The 19291-nt window shown below is 38.4% G+C and overlaps 1 protein-coding gene across 1 annotated transcript in view; it reads right to left on the bottom strand.

Annotated features, from left to right (window-relative positions):
- aopep (aminopeptidase O (putative)) overlaps positions 1-19291 on the bottom strand; it is a 75904-nt gene that overhangs the window by 37786 nt on the left and 18827 nt on the right. The window contains exons 6-11 of the mRNA XM_060882165.1: positions 17169-17358; positions 16435-16547; positions 7361-7463; positions 7026-7133; positions 6682-6725; positions 4184-4244 (exon numbers count right to left, since the gene is read on the bottom strand). Coding sequence (XP_060738148.1) covers positions 4184-4244; positions 6682-6725; positions 7026-7133; positions 7361-7463; positions 16435-16547; positions 17169-17358 — 619 coding nt within the window. The remainder of the gene's footprint in view (positions 1-4183; positions 4245-6681; positions 6726-7025; positions 7134-7360; positions 7464-16434; positions 16548-17168; positions 17359-19291) is intronic.

The raw sequence follows: 19291 nt of genomic DNA, 5'->3' as shown, positions 1-19291 counted from the left end.
GACAGCTCACAAAACACCAAATATACTCTTCGGGCCACAAGCTTCCGAATCCTGAAAGTTGCAAGCCAATTAGTTGTCCACACTTCAGAGTGGGAGCAAATTGTGCATAAGTTTCCATTGTGGAAACTTTTTTAGCACAATGAGATTTCAACAGCAAGACACATCACATATTTATTGCAGAGTTATGTCTGAAATGATTAAAACTGAATAACCTGCTGCAAATTCAATTGTTGACTGATTAAAACGCCAGTCTCCTCCTTCCTGTGAAATTGGTGGGCATGTTCAATGAGGAAACATACCAGACTCTAGCTAAAGCAATTAGGCTGGCTTGCAAAACTACTTTTGACTTGTGACCTCAGTCAGGATTGCACATTTCTGTGCCAACTTGCAGCTTTGGAGCAGAAAATCTTAACTGAATTTTGCCTTGAAGCTTACATAAAAGCCTGCAGGTAAATCATTTTTCTTAAATTTAAAATAACCCCATTCAGGTCCTCGCCTGCTCTCAAACTGAATAGCAATGAAAAGGCTTTGGCTTGGAAGTGAGAGTATAAAGACATACACTCGACATGGACATAAGATCTGCTGCCTAGGTGGTAAGTGACCTGACTACAGCACTGCTCCTGGGAAATACAGAACATCTGGAAATGACCAACAGCAGTCTTTCTGTCTCTCACAATTCAATTCAACATGTATTATTACGACTCTTATTACTACAACTATTACCAAAGCAAATAACAGAGAGTTCCTATCCTATGTGACAAATTAGGTCTCTGACACATGAGCTGAGCTGCAGTCAGTTACCAGCCTCATCTATCACTGCGTAAAGACCCCTGGCTCCTAGGACCTGTCATTGGCTCTGGTCAGAACATCCCTTTTTCTTGTAACTACATACATTTCCTATTAGAATCACTGTAGTTACTGAATAATAAACCATAGTAGTTACAGAATAACTTTAGGGCAAATGACAGAATAATAAGTAGAGGCATTTAGTGGTTAAGAAATTCACTGGCTAGGGAAATCCCAGTCTGTTGTGGACTAATGAATTGTAAGCTGCTAGTTGGAAAGCAGTTTCATATTTAGTATCAGTCCAATCCTCATGGCAGAATTCCCTGGCTTTAAGTATCTGCAGTGAAGTAACAAATATTTCTGTGTTCATCTGAAGGTGTCAACACGCACATGCTCGAGATATTAGCTGCACGTTTAGCGTACAACTGCAGAATGTGAAGTGTATATGCATCAATACCAATGCATTAATAACAATACAAATAACCTGATAAACATCTTGAACCTAAAACTATGTGCAATGTGTGTGATTGATAGCAGCACACAGCAGGCTAGGTGAGGAAAAAGTCTACACTGAACACTAGGTGAGTGACAAGAAGATCTCCAGTATATTGTATTGTACATTGTAGGATTGTATTGTAGGTTTTCTGAAGTAAAACACAACCTGCTCATTTACTATCCAAACTAGCTAACAAATGCACTTTATTTATTTGCTAACATTATAAAAAGCAATTCTAGTAGGTTCATTGTTTACATGGTCATGTTTTAAATCAGTGATAATTAAAGAGAGCTAAATAAGTAATAATAACATGAGCTAAAAAATGGTTTGGATGCATCCAGACTCTAGGCAGAAAAGCGAGTCAGTGTGTGCAGATGTGTGCGATGGTATTTGTGTGAAGTGGGAGCATATTTGGAGAAAGGCCGTGTGCAGTCCAGAGCACTTAGGCAGTAAACTGCTCCTGTTAACAAGAGATGGCTTGCATAGCTGCCTTATTGCTCTAAAGTCAGCTTTCATTATAGACATAAACCATCCTTCAGGGTTCAATCACACAGCATGCCTGTAAAACACTGCCATGACCATTAGCATAGCATTATCAACACACAAGCAGAAGAGGCACTAAGCACTAAAATATGACACTATCATGACACTACCTCCACTGTCCTTTACCAATGAGCTTGTACAGTATGGTTTGGGATCATGAGCAGATGATTCCCCCATACGTTGGTGTTTGTTATTTTGGTAAATCTTGGTTTGTGGATTTTTTGCAAATTCCGATCTAGTGTTCTGATTCTTACTAAATATCAGTGTTTGAACTTATGGTGTGCTCTTTATATTTCAGCTCTCAGGATCATCTTCAATCAGTGGATTGTGATACCTTCACCCTGCTCTGTGGTGTTGATGTTGGGTTTTTCTTCACAGCTGCTGTTTAACATCAGCTGCTATTTGTTTCCTCGGCTGACCTGTTTGATGTTAGTTGTTAGTACAACATTTTCCTTTCTTTTTCTGGACATTCCAAATTGTTGTATTGGCTTGTGAACTTGCTTCTGCTTGTGCAATGGCTCTGTTTTTTTTTTTTGTTGTCATTCCTCAGCTTTAAAATAGCTTTTTTTTCTCCCATAGTCAGTTCTCTGGTCTTCATGCTGGTTTATCCTATTTAACAACAAATGCAGTCTTCCCAGGTGGAACCCAGAGCTCACACCAAGAGTAGATGTTCAGAGGTGTTAACAGTTTAAAGATTCAATCTAACAGGACACACTTGTGTAACAAGAAACACCTGTCAGGTGCACGTTCCAATATTTTTGACCACAAGAAGAACAGATGAGTTCAAACAAACAAGTTTACATCCCACGTTACATCTAGATGTAAATGTCATGAAATGAAAGCTGTAATATTGTCTCATATTCATCTTTTGACCTCAAACCCAAATGTCTTCAGTGTATAACAAATAATAAAAGAACTGGTCTTGAGGCTCTGGTACTTTCAGAGGGGGACTGTACACTCTCCTAGAACAGGAAGGTGAGAGAGACATTTGTGGCTTCACATCGAACTGAGGAGGCATGCCTGACATTTGAGTGAATGTCACTTTATTCCTCAGCACACCTTTATGCATCCTGATGCCTCGAACACCAGATCACACACTTGCTGATATGAGGATATATTTGTAGAAATCTCATTTTCATATTTGAATTTGAATATAGGACTTTATTTCATAGTCCACAGGGTGAGCAGTTTAATAAGGCCATAAGAGTACAAAATGTCCACCACGAAATCCCAACATGCTCACAAAAACCCAATGTTATAAAAATAGTCGAATGGAAAAACGAGCTCTATTTCTCTCATTAGTCATTCTATGGGTGTGTGTCTCTTGTGCGCAAGAGAACGAGTGTTTATTGTGAAGCCAACTATTTCCTGCCATTATTTGTTTTGAGACACGTTCAAGTACATGTTTTCAAGCTCAGAGTAACAGCCTGAAATGGGGGGAGTGAGAGTTAAATAATTAAACTGATACTTGTGTACTAAATTATACTTTGGCAATATTAAATACTTGCCAAAGTATAGACTGCTGTGAAATATGATCAGGCTGACGATTCCCTATTTCGTGTTAATGAATTAAGAAAATAATGCCAAAGTTCTTAAGTGTACACTCCTGTAAAGAAAATATAAAGCTGAACTAACCAAGCTCTTATCTGCAATGCTTACAGCTCACTTTAAGTTAATTAATAATTTCACCCATGAAATGATTCAATGCTTCAGACAAGAACTCATCATATTAAGGTGCTGTCTCATCCGATGTCCTGTGTGCGAAACAAACTTTTCCTGATTGGTAAATGAATAATAATATTAATGAATTCACTTAAATAGATGTGTTGAGTGCATCTCCAGCCCAAAACATACATTTCAGTGTGACACATTATGGTGAACTTCTGTCCCAGGAAACAAGTGAAAGATATTAAAGGAAGCTCTCGTGATCTTCACCACATGCCTGATACGAAGCATTGAACTGTGTCAAATTCAGTCACAGATTCCACAGCACTTATAGTAACAGAAATTTTCTTTCATTGTAGAATTCAGCAATAAAGAATGGGCACATCCTGCTGGGGGCTATGCATCAAGATTAATGCTGCAGCAGAAACATTATCTCAGCCTGGGATCAAGACACATTTCCTCTCAAAGTGTTTAACAATCGTCAAATCCAATAATAACCTAAAGGACTCGGAACAGAGATGATGAATCACATGAATGGATTAGATTTGCCCTGGATGAGTTTATAATCATCATAAAAATGCAAAAAGGTTTAAAAATGTATTGACGTTTATACTATCAGAGAATATTTAATCTTTCCTAATGAAAGTAAACAGCATAAAATGCGTTTGTGGTGTTTGCTCTTTTGTTTCTTACCTTCGGTATTCCAGGTGTATCCAGCCAGTCTGAGTAAATAGATTCAAGACTGAGGCCTTGACTGAGAAAAAGGGAAGCAGAAAAGCAGTAGAGTTTTAATGAATGAAACTAAAACTTTCCTTTGATGTGATTCGATAAAAAAGTCATATATAATCATACTACAAGGAGACACGCATGCGGTTCTGGAATATAGATATATGGAAGTAAAACCTTATTTTCCTTTGTAATTGAAGCCAGACTTCCTTTCAGAAATGGAAGTCTTGTTAGCTTGCAGAAGCACCTGCATATATAACAACTAATGGATTGTGCCAGGCAGATATTAGAGCTGATCTTGTCTACAAGGCAGCAATCAACATACATTTAGACTGGATAGAAAAGAACGTTCTCTTCGCCAACTAAAAGTACAGAACACACACACGCTCTCACACACACACACACACACACACACACACACACACACACACACGCGCTCTCACACACACACGCGCTCTCACACACACACACGCTCTCACACGCTCTCTCACTCACACACGCTCTCTCTCACACACACACGCTCTCTCACACACACACTCTCACACACACACACTAATATATATATATATATATATATATATATATATATATATATATATATATATATATATATATATATATATATACACATATACTGAGTAAACTGTAGACAGTTCTGCAGCAGACCAATAGAGTTGGAATGGATACTACTCTGCTTCAGGATATTTTGATGAGCTTGGATCTTTGAATCAGGGCATGTTCACACATGTCTACTTGCCTTTATAAAAAAGAAAATACTCACTCATGCTGAAAAATCATTAACGATGGTCTGAAAGTTAAAATGGAGCCATAACTGCAAAACTGAACTAACAAATCTAAAACCACAAATCTAATCCTGAACTTAATATCCCCAAAAGATAACAATTTCATTGTAACACTGTACCAATCCATTAAGACTATTTAAGCCATTTAGCAGCAGAATTATCTGCACTTAACTGTGTTCCCCCATTCCCATTTTAACTGATTATTCTTCATTGACGAGGACGTAGATGAGCATGGGGCCAAAAATATTAGCATGGGGCAAAACTCAACAAAGTCAGAAGACAAATAGATAGATTCAATTGGAGATAGAAGTTACAGGGAATGCATTGGGCAGATAAATAAAGAGGAACAAAGAGAATAAATGTGAAAACTGCATGCTGTTGTTTTTTGTGGAGTAACAAGATCACCATTTGTTTTGAATTTGGTCAGCAGAGGACTGAAAGGTCCAGTTCACTATATGTAGGAGGAAGGGCTTTGGACTGAACCACCTGAACTGATAGCTGAAAACAGAACTCAACAGCTGTTTGGACCCTGATGTGCTGTTCCCCGGATGCTGCATCAGCCACCAAACATACAGATATGGCAGACTGCATGAACGTTGCTGCATAATCAGAAAGCCAAGTGCAGATGAGGAAAAATGAATGAAGATGTCATCAGGAAAACAGCAGTTAAAGAAATGAACGACTACATGAACGACTAGCATGTTATGCTTTATAATTATGTGGAACTGTGATTTTCAAAAGGTGCCTAAGATTTAAATTTGCTTACATATGTACATGTATCTATCTATGAATCCATCCATCCTCCAGGAGGTCAAGCTGCAAAGTGGGAAAAAAATGTTTGTCTTTTTAGCCTAAATCTAACCATCTGTGGTGAATGTGATAACACAGTGATGATGTATATATTAAAAGTAAAGAACAGCTGCTTTGTTTACTATGCATACTGTGTGCAGCCATGCTGATTGGATGTCACATGCTGAACTGAGAAGACCTTTCCAACTTTCCAAGTAGGAATTCTGACCTGTTAAGGAGGTGATTTCTTAGTTTTTTTTCCTAGTCTGAACTGCAAGTTTTTGCCAAATGTAGCAGTAGCCTTTGCTTTAACTCCACCTACAGAGAGCCATGCAGCAGCGTTTTAGTCCTGTAGTCTGTCCAGCTCTCTTACCTCCTCATCTGTACTCTCTGATCAAACAGATCAATTTTCCACATCTTCAACATTCATGCTAATAATACTGCCAAAACTATCATGTATGCCATATCAATGACCGTTCACTAGCTCAATTGTGCACGGAGCATCTGTGTTGCATTCTGGGATGTTAAGTTCAATGTTTGTGGTCTCCATTAATTATATGTTAAAACTCTCATTAATATAATATTGAATGCCATTGAATTAATGTTGCGCGATAAAAGAAGCAATTTGTTCTCCAATAAAATGCAGGTTTAACAGCACTAGCTGTATTCCCCTATGTCAGTGCATGTTTCACACAAAAAATTAGCACCAGTATCACTGCACATCACAGATATTTCAGTATAAACCTATTTAATGTATTATAGGGAGGGGCTTTCTCCATGACAAAGTTATTACTGTCAAATTACTCAATCTTTGTTTGCTGGTGAGACATTACACTAATCAGCAGTGTGAGTGTGAGCACAGCACATGCTCACCTTTTCAAAGATGGGAATGTATCCAGAAACATCTGCAGGAAGTCCTATTCAAAACATTCACAGAGCATCAAAAAAAAAACAACTTACTGAATGTTTCATCTACACACTAAAATCCACGTTCACTGATTTCCCCACACTCTTCCATTCTGCTAAAGTGGTTCTCACAAAACAGTCAAAAGAAATTCAGTCTCTAATTCAATCAAATAAGCCAATGGCAGCCAAGTCTATTTTGGAAAGCCTTTCCTAAGTATTACAGCATGGGAACAGCAATATATTTGGTATGTCATAAAATTGGAAGGAATGCAGACACATACATTCTTTTTTTTTTAACATGGTTTTTGCACCTGAGAAAGAATAAGCTGCCCATGAAATCTTCTCGTGAAATGTCTGAAGAAGTTCAAGAACTCATCCTCGCCCACTTTCCCAGCCAGGAACATCAGGAGAAAGTAACCCTTTGAAACATATGATCAATATAAATGTTCTGAAGACTTTTTTTGTACAACAACAGAAACAAAAAAGTCCAAATGACTTTAAATATATAACAATTAACAACAAAATCCACACAGACGAAATCTATCATAGGTTAAAGCTCTTGGTTGTTGCACTCAGATACGTCTGCACACTCCAGTGGCCTTTAGTTCTTCAGCTCCACATAGTAGTAGACACAGAGTAGACTTACTTTGAGGTAGTGCACTTGCATGAATGGTTTTCCTGGGTTAAGGGCATGCTTCACGATGGAGGCTCCAGACTCACCGACCTCTCCTGTAGTGTCCTTATTGGGTCTGCAAAGCACGTAGGTACAACACATTTAGCAGACTGACGGCTGTTAGGGAAAAACGCTGCATTGCCTGAGGTCTGAGTGGGGTTACCCTGACAGCAGCAGGCATTAAAACTCACTTAACAGCCTAGTAAATGCCCCTGATATGCATGCATTTGCAAAACGATAGCAGGTCAAGCTCTGCTCATACGACTTACTGGAGGCAGACACGGGTACACAGGATCACCATAGAAACAAAGTTTACTGCCAATTCCATATAAAAGCTGAGCACTTTCTATCATATAAGTTATAAAAGTTATAAATGTATAGCTTTTCTTTCGTATAACATGCATCCTGTTGGTTCGTGTGAAAGCCTTGGCAACACCCATAAAATAATATCACATATAATATATGAACACAACAGTAGCCAAAGCCTCTTTGTAACTTTTTTTGTGCCCTCAGAGCTAATGACTGATAGAGTGTTTCCTTCCTGAGCAGACACTAGCAAATAAACAATGGTTGTAGCAGCAGCCATGGCTACACATGTGATCATTACCCCAGTTTAAAAGCATCGATCGACATCAGGAGATTAACCGAGCTCGCCTATAAAGAGGCTCCTGCAATGCCGGCCCTGCAGGATCAATACACAGGCGCCGCTTGCCTGGGTCACGCTACTTTCTTACAAATCTTTTTTTACTTCATGGATGAGGGTAGAGGCAGCAGTGAAAAGTAGTTTTTTGCCATTGGCCAGCCGATGAACTGGAGCATTTGTTCAAACAAGAAAAACCTCATCTCTGTGGTTATCAGCACCTTCTAGTGTGCTATGTATTTAAAGCTGAGATGTACATTTGTTCTATTTAGAGATTCAGAAAAAATGTTTCATTTGTAATGTTTCTTTAGTGTGTGAATTAATCTGATGATTTATAAGTGGAAAGTCAGCAATATTCAAGTTACACTGAATTTATTCTGGGATATAATTATTCTAGCCAATATTGTAATCTTCACAAGTACCATGCTCATCAATGTGATTGTCACAGTCAACCAAAAAGACAAACAACTTGTTAAACAACTTCAAACCATGCTAGTGTAAGCTGGCTGGCAGTAATTTTGGTAGCTAACTACAGTATCTAATTAACAAACAACTAAAATATCTTGCTCAACAAAGGTTGTAAAAAACCAGCTAAAAACAAATTGGCATAACATCAGTGGGGATGCCATCACCACAAACATGTCTAGTCATTCTAGTAACTACTTTGTATACCAGTAATACTACATCTCACATGAACCGAATTATTGAAGAATACTTTCAGACATTTTCCCTCGCTGTGTCCTTGATTCTGTCTGGATCAGTTCCAAATTGTTATCAATTAAACATATGGTTATACTGATAATTCTATATAGATCCTACAAACACTCAACTACTTGTTCTTAAGATATCACAATAAGGAGAATCTGGAACAGACACCTCGGAGTACCATCTCTGTGTGAGAAACAAGGAGGACGCTACTGAAGAAAAACTATTTCAGACATCTAACATTGCTATGACCCTTGGATCAATTGCAAAATGTAATCGGTTGATCTGCTGGTTGCATTGATATTTTCAATCCTACAAAAACATTCAACCAATTATTCTTGATAAATTGTGCTAATGAGGATCTTGGACAGATGCATAGACAACCTGAAACCATACTAGTTGTGGTGAAGTAAATCTCTGCTATCTTGTATTCTCATTTTAGGTCAGACCCTGCCACTCTGCACTTTTGTAATGAAGCCATGATAGTTACTAGAGTTTTTGTGTTGATATTTGGTTGCCTTGTCTTTTTAAAGGACACTCATAGGCATGGAGCCACGCCTGGTATGTGGGAGTTCACAGTTCTGTAGCAGCCAAGAATGCCATCAATCTTTGCAGGTACAGATCCACTCAGGTGAGAGAAATACGGCTTGTTTCAACACACTTGCACGACTGTGAGACCTGTTTCAAAAGGTTCAGAATTGGACTTCTTCCCTTTTTTGGTCTCAAATAATACGTATTCACACACTCTGCCTCTTTTCAATAAGGTCTGTTCTTGGTTCTGTTAGAGGAGAAATGATGAAGTGATGGTGAGCGACAGTGAAGAAGAAAGAGAGAGAGAGTTAGCACAGAAGACTGGCATCCACTAACATTTAACTCAGCAGCCATAAAGTGTCTGGGGGAAGGAAACACTAGAACAGTAGTGTTGCAGAAGCAAAACAACAACAGCGTGAACAGTGTGCTTTTCACTAGAGACTGTGAATCAGTCAGCCATTAAAAATGATTTTTAAAAGCTCTTACAACAGAAAGCTGTGTGTTGATTAAGGAAGCAAACTGGTCTTTCGAGTCAATAAATCTAGGTGAACAACCTAGACTCAGTAACAGAGCTTGATTTTTTTGTGACTGTATCCTTTTAGTTGGCTTCATATTTCAACCTTTCTCAAATGTACTAAATAATATGCAAATGTAGATATTCCCTGAATGGCCTCCTTAAGGCTTATTTTACCTTTTACCTTGTTTTTGCATCAAACAAGAACATTTATTTTTAGAGTAAATCTACCAGTTAGCAATGTTACCAGCTTGACAATATTAGCCATAGTATAAGAGGAATAAAACATTTCAAATGCTTTTTGTACATGTAAACATAGGGCTGTTAAAAATGTGTACAGGTGATCAAAATCTGCCAAAACTATAATATTTCCATGCCCATGGATTCTGGAATTATTATCAGATCCAAATAACGGTTCAGCTCATTCAATATAAATGAATAAACCAACAAATCCCAGTCTAATGGATTAAAAGACAAGTAGTCACACTTGAACCCACTGTCATATAACCAAGTTGGGGGAAAGAAACAACCTAGAGGGAATAAAAAAAATAATAAGATAAATAAATAAATAAAAAATAAAGAGAGAGAGAGAGAGAGAGAGAGAGAGAGAGAGAGAGAGAGTGTAATAGGCATTTATCAAACACACAATACATTGCAGTCTGCACTTCCACATGAATGGGTGAATTGCTTCTAGTCATCAGACTCTTTGAATGCAAGAGACTGAACATGATTTCCATCAATTTTCACAAACATTTCTTTTGGAGAAAAAAATTATTTAGTGTTCTTCACATGTGCTGAAAAGTGTACAAACCACAGCATGAACACAATGTACATTGTATAGTATTGAATTGTATATATGAGTTTTTTCATTTACTAAATCCATCCATTTTCTGTACCGCTTGTCCTACACAGAGAACCTGGACTCTACCCAAGGGCACAAGGTGGGAGACACACTGGATGGGGTGCCAATTACACTCAAACAACTATTCACACACTACAGACAATTTAGAGATGCCAGTCATCTAGAATATAAAGTAAATATATATAAAGTAAGTATATATAAAGTAAATCCATTCTATCCATTTCCTGTAATGCCTATCCTACACAGAGTCACATGAAATCTGGTGTCTACCCCAGGGGACTTGTAGCATACACCCTCGATAGGGTGTGAACCCATTGCAGGGCACAATCACAAATTTTAAGATGCCTACAAAGCATGTTTTTACACTGGAGTTCCCAGTACTTAGAAGAATAAACAAACTCCTTGCACACAGGGTAAAGATGGGAGTAGAACCCCCAGCCCCAGAGATGCAAGGTAAACATTCTAACCACTTAGTCACCATGCCCCCGTATTCATGACCTGTCTACAAACAAACAATCATCACACCACTCAAACAAGGCTCATTATCTGCAAGGGTCTCATTGCAAGGCTGAGTGAACTGGCCTGGAGCAAACACATGCAGGTTTGTGCCATATCCAATTATTTCCAAAAATCCCCAAGCATTTTTTTATCCCAATAGATGGCTGTAACACAATCTGGTTTATTTACACTAGTTAACAATTGGGCAATGTTGCAAAAATATCTTATCAACTGGGTATTATATTCTTTCTATAAACCGTGTAACATGTTTTTTCAGCATTTGTTTTCTTCTAAGGAGTGCCTTTCCAAACGCATTTTTTATAATTATTTGTTTCGATGCTGTTTCAGGATGTGGTGCTGTTGCTGTGGTCTCTGGTCCCGTGTCATCTGGTTTTGGGCATACTATTTGGGCACTTTCTTAGTGAAAAAATCTTGCCTTTAAACTTTTTCCAATCAACTTTTATTTGCGCAATTGTCCAGTGTCCATTCTAAAAAGAATCCAGCAGTTCCATCTATCTTATTTGAGTTGTCAGCCATGCCACTATGTTGTCATAGCGAATAGTGAATAAAGTCTGGTTCATTAAAAAAAATTGAGGCGTTATGTCTGTGGAGACTTTAACAATCTAAATTCTTCATATCACCCATCACTGTTAACAAAGGCAAACTTTATCATTTAATATAGCTGAAGGCATAGGTTCTGATTGCTTTTATCTAAAGAAACTTAAAACTGATCTGAGTGCTTTTGGGACTGAACCCACTGACCAGCAGCCAGCAGAATAACTTAAAAAGCTAATATATTTATTTGATGTGTATACGTCAAAACTCTTCACTAGGACTTTTTTGTAGCTGAATCCCAAATGATATTGACTATACAGCATAGTGCATGTGGCAAGTACAGAGCCAATGTGTTATACACTGTGTAGAAACCATGCAGTATATAGTAAAAATATTTGAGAGATAACGTTTGCAACATGGCTTCAATGTTTTACTTCTTATGGATTTCTTAAGGGTACGTACATAGCAAAAGGATTTCTGAAATGTTTAAGTTCAGAATATAATAAAGAAACAACATGTTCTTTATTTTCTATGCTTAAGAGCTGACATTTATCATTATTCAACACATTCAAATGCTCAAATTTCCAAATCATGAGGAATGTGCCCTATTTTCCTATTCTCATATGAATCTATTGGTTAAATAATGGCCTTCTTTCTCCCCATTTCCTCCCCAGTTTTTTCATCTGTCAGTTCCCACCCACCAGCTAGCTCTCATGCAATCACACAACATCTACCACCTGGGAAGGAGAAGGGCTAGCATGTGCTTCCTCCTAGACACAGCCAGCAACCTCATCTTACCAAACTGCTGCTTATGCTGTGTCTCAGAAAAAGGTGCCATCTGCATACATGAGATCAGAGACAGCCATGATTAGAAAGTGTAGCAGAGACTGACAGGGGAAAGCAAATGATGCCATCCCTTCCATATTTGAGTCACTCCATCTTTCCTTTGAACAGTAGCATTCACACTACAAATCCTGTTATTAATGAGACTGAATCTTATAATACTAAAGTTATAAAATTTTATGTGGCATATATATCTTTAAGCAACTCCAAATGTGATTAAAACACAAAGCATTTACATTTTTATCTCTATTCACACCTGTATTTGGCATTTTGTCTGAATCATGAGATGAGTTCTACACTACAGTCCAATTATTGATGATTATTATTATTATTTTAGTTTTCGTAATAACTTAACACTTGAGTTACCAGAGATTTTTTATAAGCTTTAAGCTGTATTTAAACTGTTATCCAATGGCTTGTTAAACAATTCTCATCTCTGCTAATGTGGCTGGAGCACTGGCATATGAAAACAGTTAGCAACAGCAGCCTGTGCCACATCCACGTTTCTTATAACTACTGTATGGCATATACCTACATTAGGAGCATGCTGGAACATTGCTTCAAAAATCACTCGCTTATTAGCAGGCTTTAGATATTCAGACAGGAATGAGGTGAATTCACTTGATTCGGAGTATGTTAGCAAAAGTCTAACTTCCTCCACGAGTCCTTTTTCTTTTTTGCATATATACTGAAGGGAAGCCGAAAAAATAGAAGTCTGAACATTGATCCCAAAAGTTAAAGCGGAGCTAGGGGCCAATTCAGACATGTTTCCTGCTAGAGCGGTGGAATTCTTGTGAAGATTTGTTCCTACACACACACACACACACACACACACACACACACACACACACACACACACCTGTGATTACTATCATAATTATTCAGCTGGAACTTATGTGTACATTAGGTCCTAAAATAAAAAAAATCCACAGTATTGCTTTATTTGATGAAACATCCCTGAAATCTTTATTCATATCTTAAAAACAAAAACAGTTCAACTCTCTCTCTCTCTCTCTACAAAGAAGAAATACACATAAGCCTTACATAACTCCACCGAACACTATTTGATTAAATATTTATCCAATTCTTATAAATGGGGGGCACAGTGAATTTATGGTTAGCATGATAGCCTCACACCTTCAGATTCATCTCCAAAGTAGGAGGTTTGATTTCCACCTCTGCCATGTATCTGTGGAGTTTGCATGCTCTCCCTGTGCCTTGCGGTTTCTGACAACTGCTCTAGTTTCCTTCCCCAATCCAAAGACATGCATTGGTTGATTGGCATCTCGAATATAACCTCCACAAAAACAGTAACCCAAGCTCAGGATGAATCCAGTGAGCCTAGAGCTGTGAAACTGCAACACAACCTGCTGTGCCGCTGTACCATGGTAGCATGATGTTTAATTATTCATCTATTTCATATAGGCTCACTACTCAGTGTCCCTAAAAGAACTCCCTTATAAATTTAACGTGTATAATCTACTTTAATCAAATAAAGGTACAGTAATTTTAGCAAGTGGGGGCACGGTGGCTTAGTGGTTAGCACGTTCGCCTCACACCTCCAGGGTTGGGGGTTCGATTCCCACCTCCACCTTGTGTGTGTGGAGTTTGCATGTTCTTCCCGTGCCTCGGGGGTTTCCTCCCCCGGTCCAAAGACATGCATGGTAGGTTGATTGGCATCTCTGGAAAAATTGTGATTGCGTGAGTGAATGAGAGTGTGTGTGCCCTGTGATGGGTTGGCACTCCGTCCAGGGTGTATCCTGCCTTGATGCCCAATGACGCCTGAGAAAGGCACAGGCTCCCCGTGACCCGAGGTAGTTCGGATAAGCGGTAGAAAATGAATGAATGAATGAATTTTAGCAAGTGTTCTACAAAGGATGTGAAGGAAAGTAGATTAAGACACACATAATGCAAAATAGTGTAGTACAGTATGGTGTACAGTGCCATAATCTGTGTTCTTTTCTTTAGCTGTCCAAAAGAACAGATGCCAAAAAAGTTTGGTTATTGGAGATATCCATAAAAATGCTGAAGAGATGTGGCCCTGTATGATGCTGCCACCACCATGTGTTCCCATGGTTATGGTGTTTTGTTTTTTCTAGTTAACATATATTTTAGAACTCATACCCTTGGTCTTATCAGACCATATGCCATTTTGCCATAATTCCTTTCTACAGTGAGATCAAGTGGATGCTTTGTAAGTTCTTTTTGCAGACCAAGGCTTCAGCAGTTAAATGAACCAAAGAAGTGCTCAAGAAAATCCTATAGAATTATCTGATCTTTATTTGAGATGAATCAGAATCAATTAATTCATGATAGGTTTATGATCATTACTTTTAAACTTGAAATTGAATATGGCGTGAATTTGTAGATTTTATATTACCTTTGTTATTTTTATACATACCTTTGTTTAGCTGTGTTTGATATGGAACTGTAAGCATGTTTCCCCATTACCAGACACACGCAGAAGAGCTCATATCAGTAACCATGGCTGCCAGGTTTTAGCAGATTTTACAGACCAACTACCAACCCATGTCAACAAACACACAAAACTAACCCCAAACAATTCAGCCACTGGATAAGAGACATATTTTTCTTCTTTTTCTCAGCCTGCGTGTGAGAAACAAAGTCACTCGAGAGCACCACAATTGTGATGCACGCACATAAACTTTTTTCACTCTCTCCCAATCTTTGCAATAGAAATTGTTGTAAATCACAACGCACTATCTACACTGACACTAGATTTAATTCTGATTATTTCCTATACAACATGAAGGCTACAGGTTATTTATAAACTATCCCTATTTTATCTCTGGTATATAAACCTGATCCTGGCAACAGTCAATTTCTATAAAGCAAGAATGGGGTGGTGTGATTGGTTCCCCAATGGGCCTCTATTAATTAGTGCATACTGCAGTTCCTATTTTGACCACTAGGTTCAATAATGAGTCTAATAATAATAACTAGAACGTACATTTCCTGAAGAAAATGTGAATGGTGCTTGCACGTGGCAAGTTCCCCTCATCGTGCTGAATGTTTTGATATGTCACATGTCCATGTTGTGCTAAATTTTGATTTTCACGTGACATCACATGACGTCACGTGACGTGACCAGAATACAAGTGAGGCAGGTCCCCTCATTGTGCTGAGTGTTTTGATATGTCACATGTCCATGTTGTGCAAATTTTTTATTTTCATGTGAAATCACGTGGTCACGTGACTTCATCACATTACACGTGAGGAAATTCCCCTCATTGTTCTGAGTGTTTTTATATGTCACATGTTCATGTTGTAAAAAGTTTTTTGATTTTGCATATTTTGGGGGCGGGGCTGTGGCACAACCAAGTTTATAATGGGAGTCTATGGGAAAAAAGGCCCCTTTGAGACCCGGTACTGGAAGAACCGGTACTCGGATCGCTTATAAAAGTCATAGCACACCTCTCCTCAATGAGCCGGTCGCAATCTATTAGCAACATGTTTTAAAATGAATTCTACTGAATTTAAAATGTTAATTATCATTTGCTGAGTGGCTGATATATTTGCTGTAGTTCTGCTATACCTGTCCTACATATGAGCCAGCATTGATTGTCAAAAATAGCTTACACTGACACTTAATGTAACTGACAGAAGGCTGTGCAGATAAACAGGCAATTTACCAACTAACAGGCCACTTTTAACAGTGGTGCTAAAACAACACACAATATCCATAATGTGTATAATGTGCACTATAGCTTTAAATATACATAACAATGGCTGCACTAATGATAAACCCTTGACATCTACCATAACTTAAAAATGTGCCTGTGTTTATGTCTGCATGTGTATAAGACAGATTATCAGTAATGAGACGTCAGGTGGAGCACTAGGCAGATAGTTAGGGTGAGAGAGGTGACTTGTCAGACCTAAGGACCTGCAGCTCCTCTTCGGAGTTCTCCAATTCATCCTTCAGTCTTCTCCATCTCAGCAAAGCCTTCAGCTGCTTCTGCTCCTCATTCTCAGTGCTGCCTATTTGCGACTGTGTTTATGTACGTGTGAGAAAGTGAGAGAAGTAATAAAAATAATGAGATTTTCGTCACACAGGCAAAACTGAAATTAATTCTAAAGCTACACTATTGCTTTAAAGTCACTCATTTTGTATATACATATTATGTATTATAATACATATTACACGACATTATATATATATATATATATATATAAATAAATAAAATAGAAGCAGCAGCTATGAAAATAGTATAAGGCAAGTCAATCTGCTATACACATTGTAAATCTGTCAGTAGCTACTTTGCTGAGTGTTCTATATAGAAGTGTTCTATATATTTGATGGAATAAGTTTATTTATTTTGAGCAAACAATTGTGTCAAATTTAACAGTAACTGTTTGGATCAAAAAGTGACATTTTTCAGCACGATCTCTAGGCTGAGTAATGAACAGTGTCTAGGAAGCAGAAAATCGGAGAGAAACTGCAATTAATCTTGACTGACTTGCAAACCCTGCTGTCTTTGTGTGCAATTCTGCTGCAACACATACTGAATATATCAGAACAACTGAAATTGTGAAGCTACCAGAGAAGAGGACAGCCAATAAAAGTGGAGCAATGCAGAACATGCTGTTGATTCTGCAGTGGTTCACATACCTGCTGGATTTGGGCCCAGAACACGTCTTCTAGGTATGTAGCAAACCCTTCGCTGATCCACTCCTCTGTCCAGTCCCGCGCCCCGATGGCCAAACCAAACCAGGAGTGAGCAATCTCATGGCACAGCCTTGTCCCACACAGGATTCTGTTACCCGCGAACACACTCTGTGACAGGAAGATTATATGCGGGCTGAAAAACACACAGAGACACAGATAAACCGGATTATCTTCAACAGTGATTTGTGGTCAAAAAGCTTTTATGGTTTGGGGCATTATCAGTAGTCAGGTATGATGTCATATGGAAAATTAATTCATGACAAAAACACAAAAGGTCTAGGACAGAAATTCAAGTGTAACAAAATGGTTTCCAGTTAAATATGTTTATTATAATATTAATATTATATCAAGATAAGAGCTCTAGTATTTAATTAGGTAACATATAAAACACTAGAATGATTTGATTTACTCCTAAAATTTACAGTGTCAAAAAAATTCTATAAAGATAGGTGATGGTGTTAGCATTTTAGCCTTGACCTGTGTTTTTTTGTTTTCCCCACTCGACGATTTACCAAGTTTTGTTCAATATACTGCTGTTAGAATGGTCAAGAATGCTTGCTTTTCTTTGTAATGAGTTCTCATGAGTTTTTCAGCTGACTGTCATAACTAGTGAAAACTAAATACAGTCCATGACAAAAGTCTTGTCGCTTGTGTACAAATTGACCTGAAGTGCTGCTGAAATATATTTCTAATCAAGATTTATTTTACAAGAAATGGCTCATTTTAATCCCAACAGCTTTTGTAATAATGTTTCAGTGCAAAACGAAACTGTCAAAAAGTATTCTAATATTCACAGCTTGGTAAAGCCCATTGAGTCAATTTTTGCAAAGACATAAGTGTAGTCGCCTTGTCATATGAGCTTCACCTGTGACTAATAATGGATCAATTAGGTCTCAGGTGTGTATAAAAAGAACCCCAGTACACTAAACCTTCACATCAACTGCAACTAGACCTCTGCAAACATGCCTAAGATTCACCCTGAGATCAAGTTTTGATTATCAAGAAGCTGAAGACCAGATCCACTGCTGATGTGGCAGACACCTTCAATGTGTCTCAGCGTCAAGTACAGAGGATAAAAAAGATTTGAAGAGACTGGAGACGTTTTGGACAAGATCAGATCAGTCAGACCCCGCAAGACAACTGCTTGAGAGGACCGTTTGTTGGCTCAAAAATCCAAGGCCAGCCCATTTTCCACTGCAGCAGAGCTCCACGAGACCTGGTCACCTGAAGTCCCTGTGTCAACCAGTACAGTTTGTTGGATTCTGTCTCGAAATGGCCTCCATGTTCGAATCAGTGCCCAGAAGCCAGCACTAAACAAAAGACAATTGAAAAACTGTGTGGCATTTGCCAAGGCCCACAGCCTGCTAAAAGGACGGACGCTGGAAAAGTGGCAGAAGGTGGAATTTTCAGATTAATCTTCTGTTGAATTACACCACAGTCGCCGCAAATATTGCAGGAGACCTACTGGAGCCCACATGGATCCGAGATTCACCCAGAAAACTGTGAAGTTTGGTGGCGGAAAAATCATGGTCTGGGGTTACATCCAGTATGGGGGTGTGCGAGAGATCTGCAGGGTGGAAGGCAACATCAATAGTCTAAAATACCAAGAAGTCTTAGCTATCTCTTATATTCCCAACCATAAAAGAGGCCAAATTCTGCAGCAGGATGGTGCTCCATCGCATACTTCCATCTCCACATCAAAGTTCCTCAAGGTGAAGAAGATCAAGATACTCAAGGATTGGCCAACCCAGTCACCAGACATGAACATCATTGAGCATATGTGGGGTAGGATGAAAGAGGAAGCATGGAAGACGAAACCAAAAAATATTGATGAACTCTGGGAGGCATGCAAGACTGCTTTCTTTGCTATTCCTGATGACTTCATCAATAAATTGTATGAATCCTTGCCAAACCACATGGGTGCAGTCCATGCTCATGGAAGTCATACAAGATTTTAAATTTGGATCTCACAGCACCACTACTTTATTTGCTGACATTTTTTTGTATTTGCAGTAAATTTGTTCAATTTCTGTATAGGCGACAAAACTTTTGTCTTGCCAAAATTT

Source organism: Tachysurus vachellii, chromosome 11 (genome assembly GCF_030014155.1).
Source record: "Tachysurus vachellii isolate PV-2020 chromosome 11, HZAU_Pvac_v1, whole genome shotgun sequence".
NCBI classification, from domain to species: Eukaryota; Metazoa; Chordata; class Actinopteri; order Siluriformes; family Bagridae; genus Tachysurus; species Tachysurus vachellii.
This window is presented reverse-complemented; position numbering and strand designations above follow the sequence as displayed.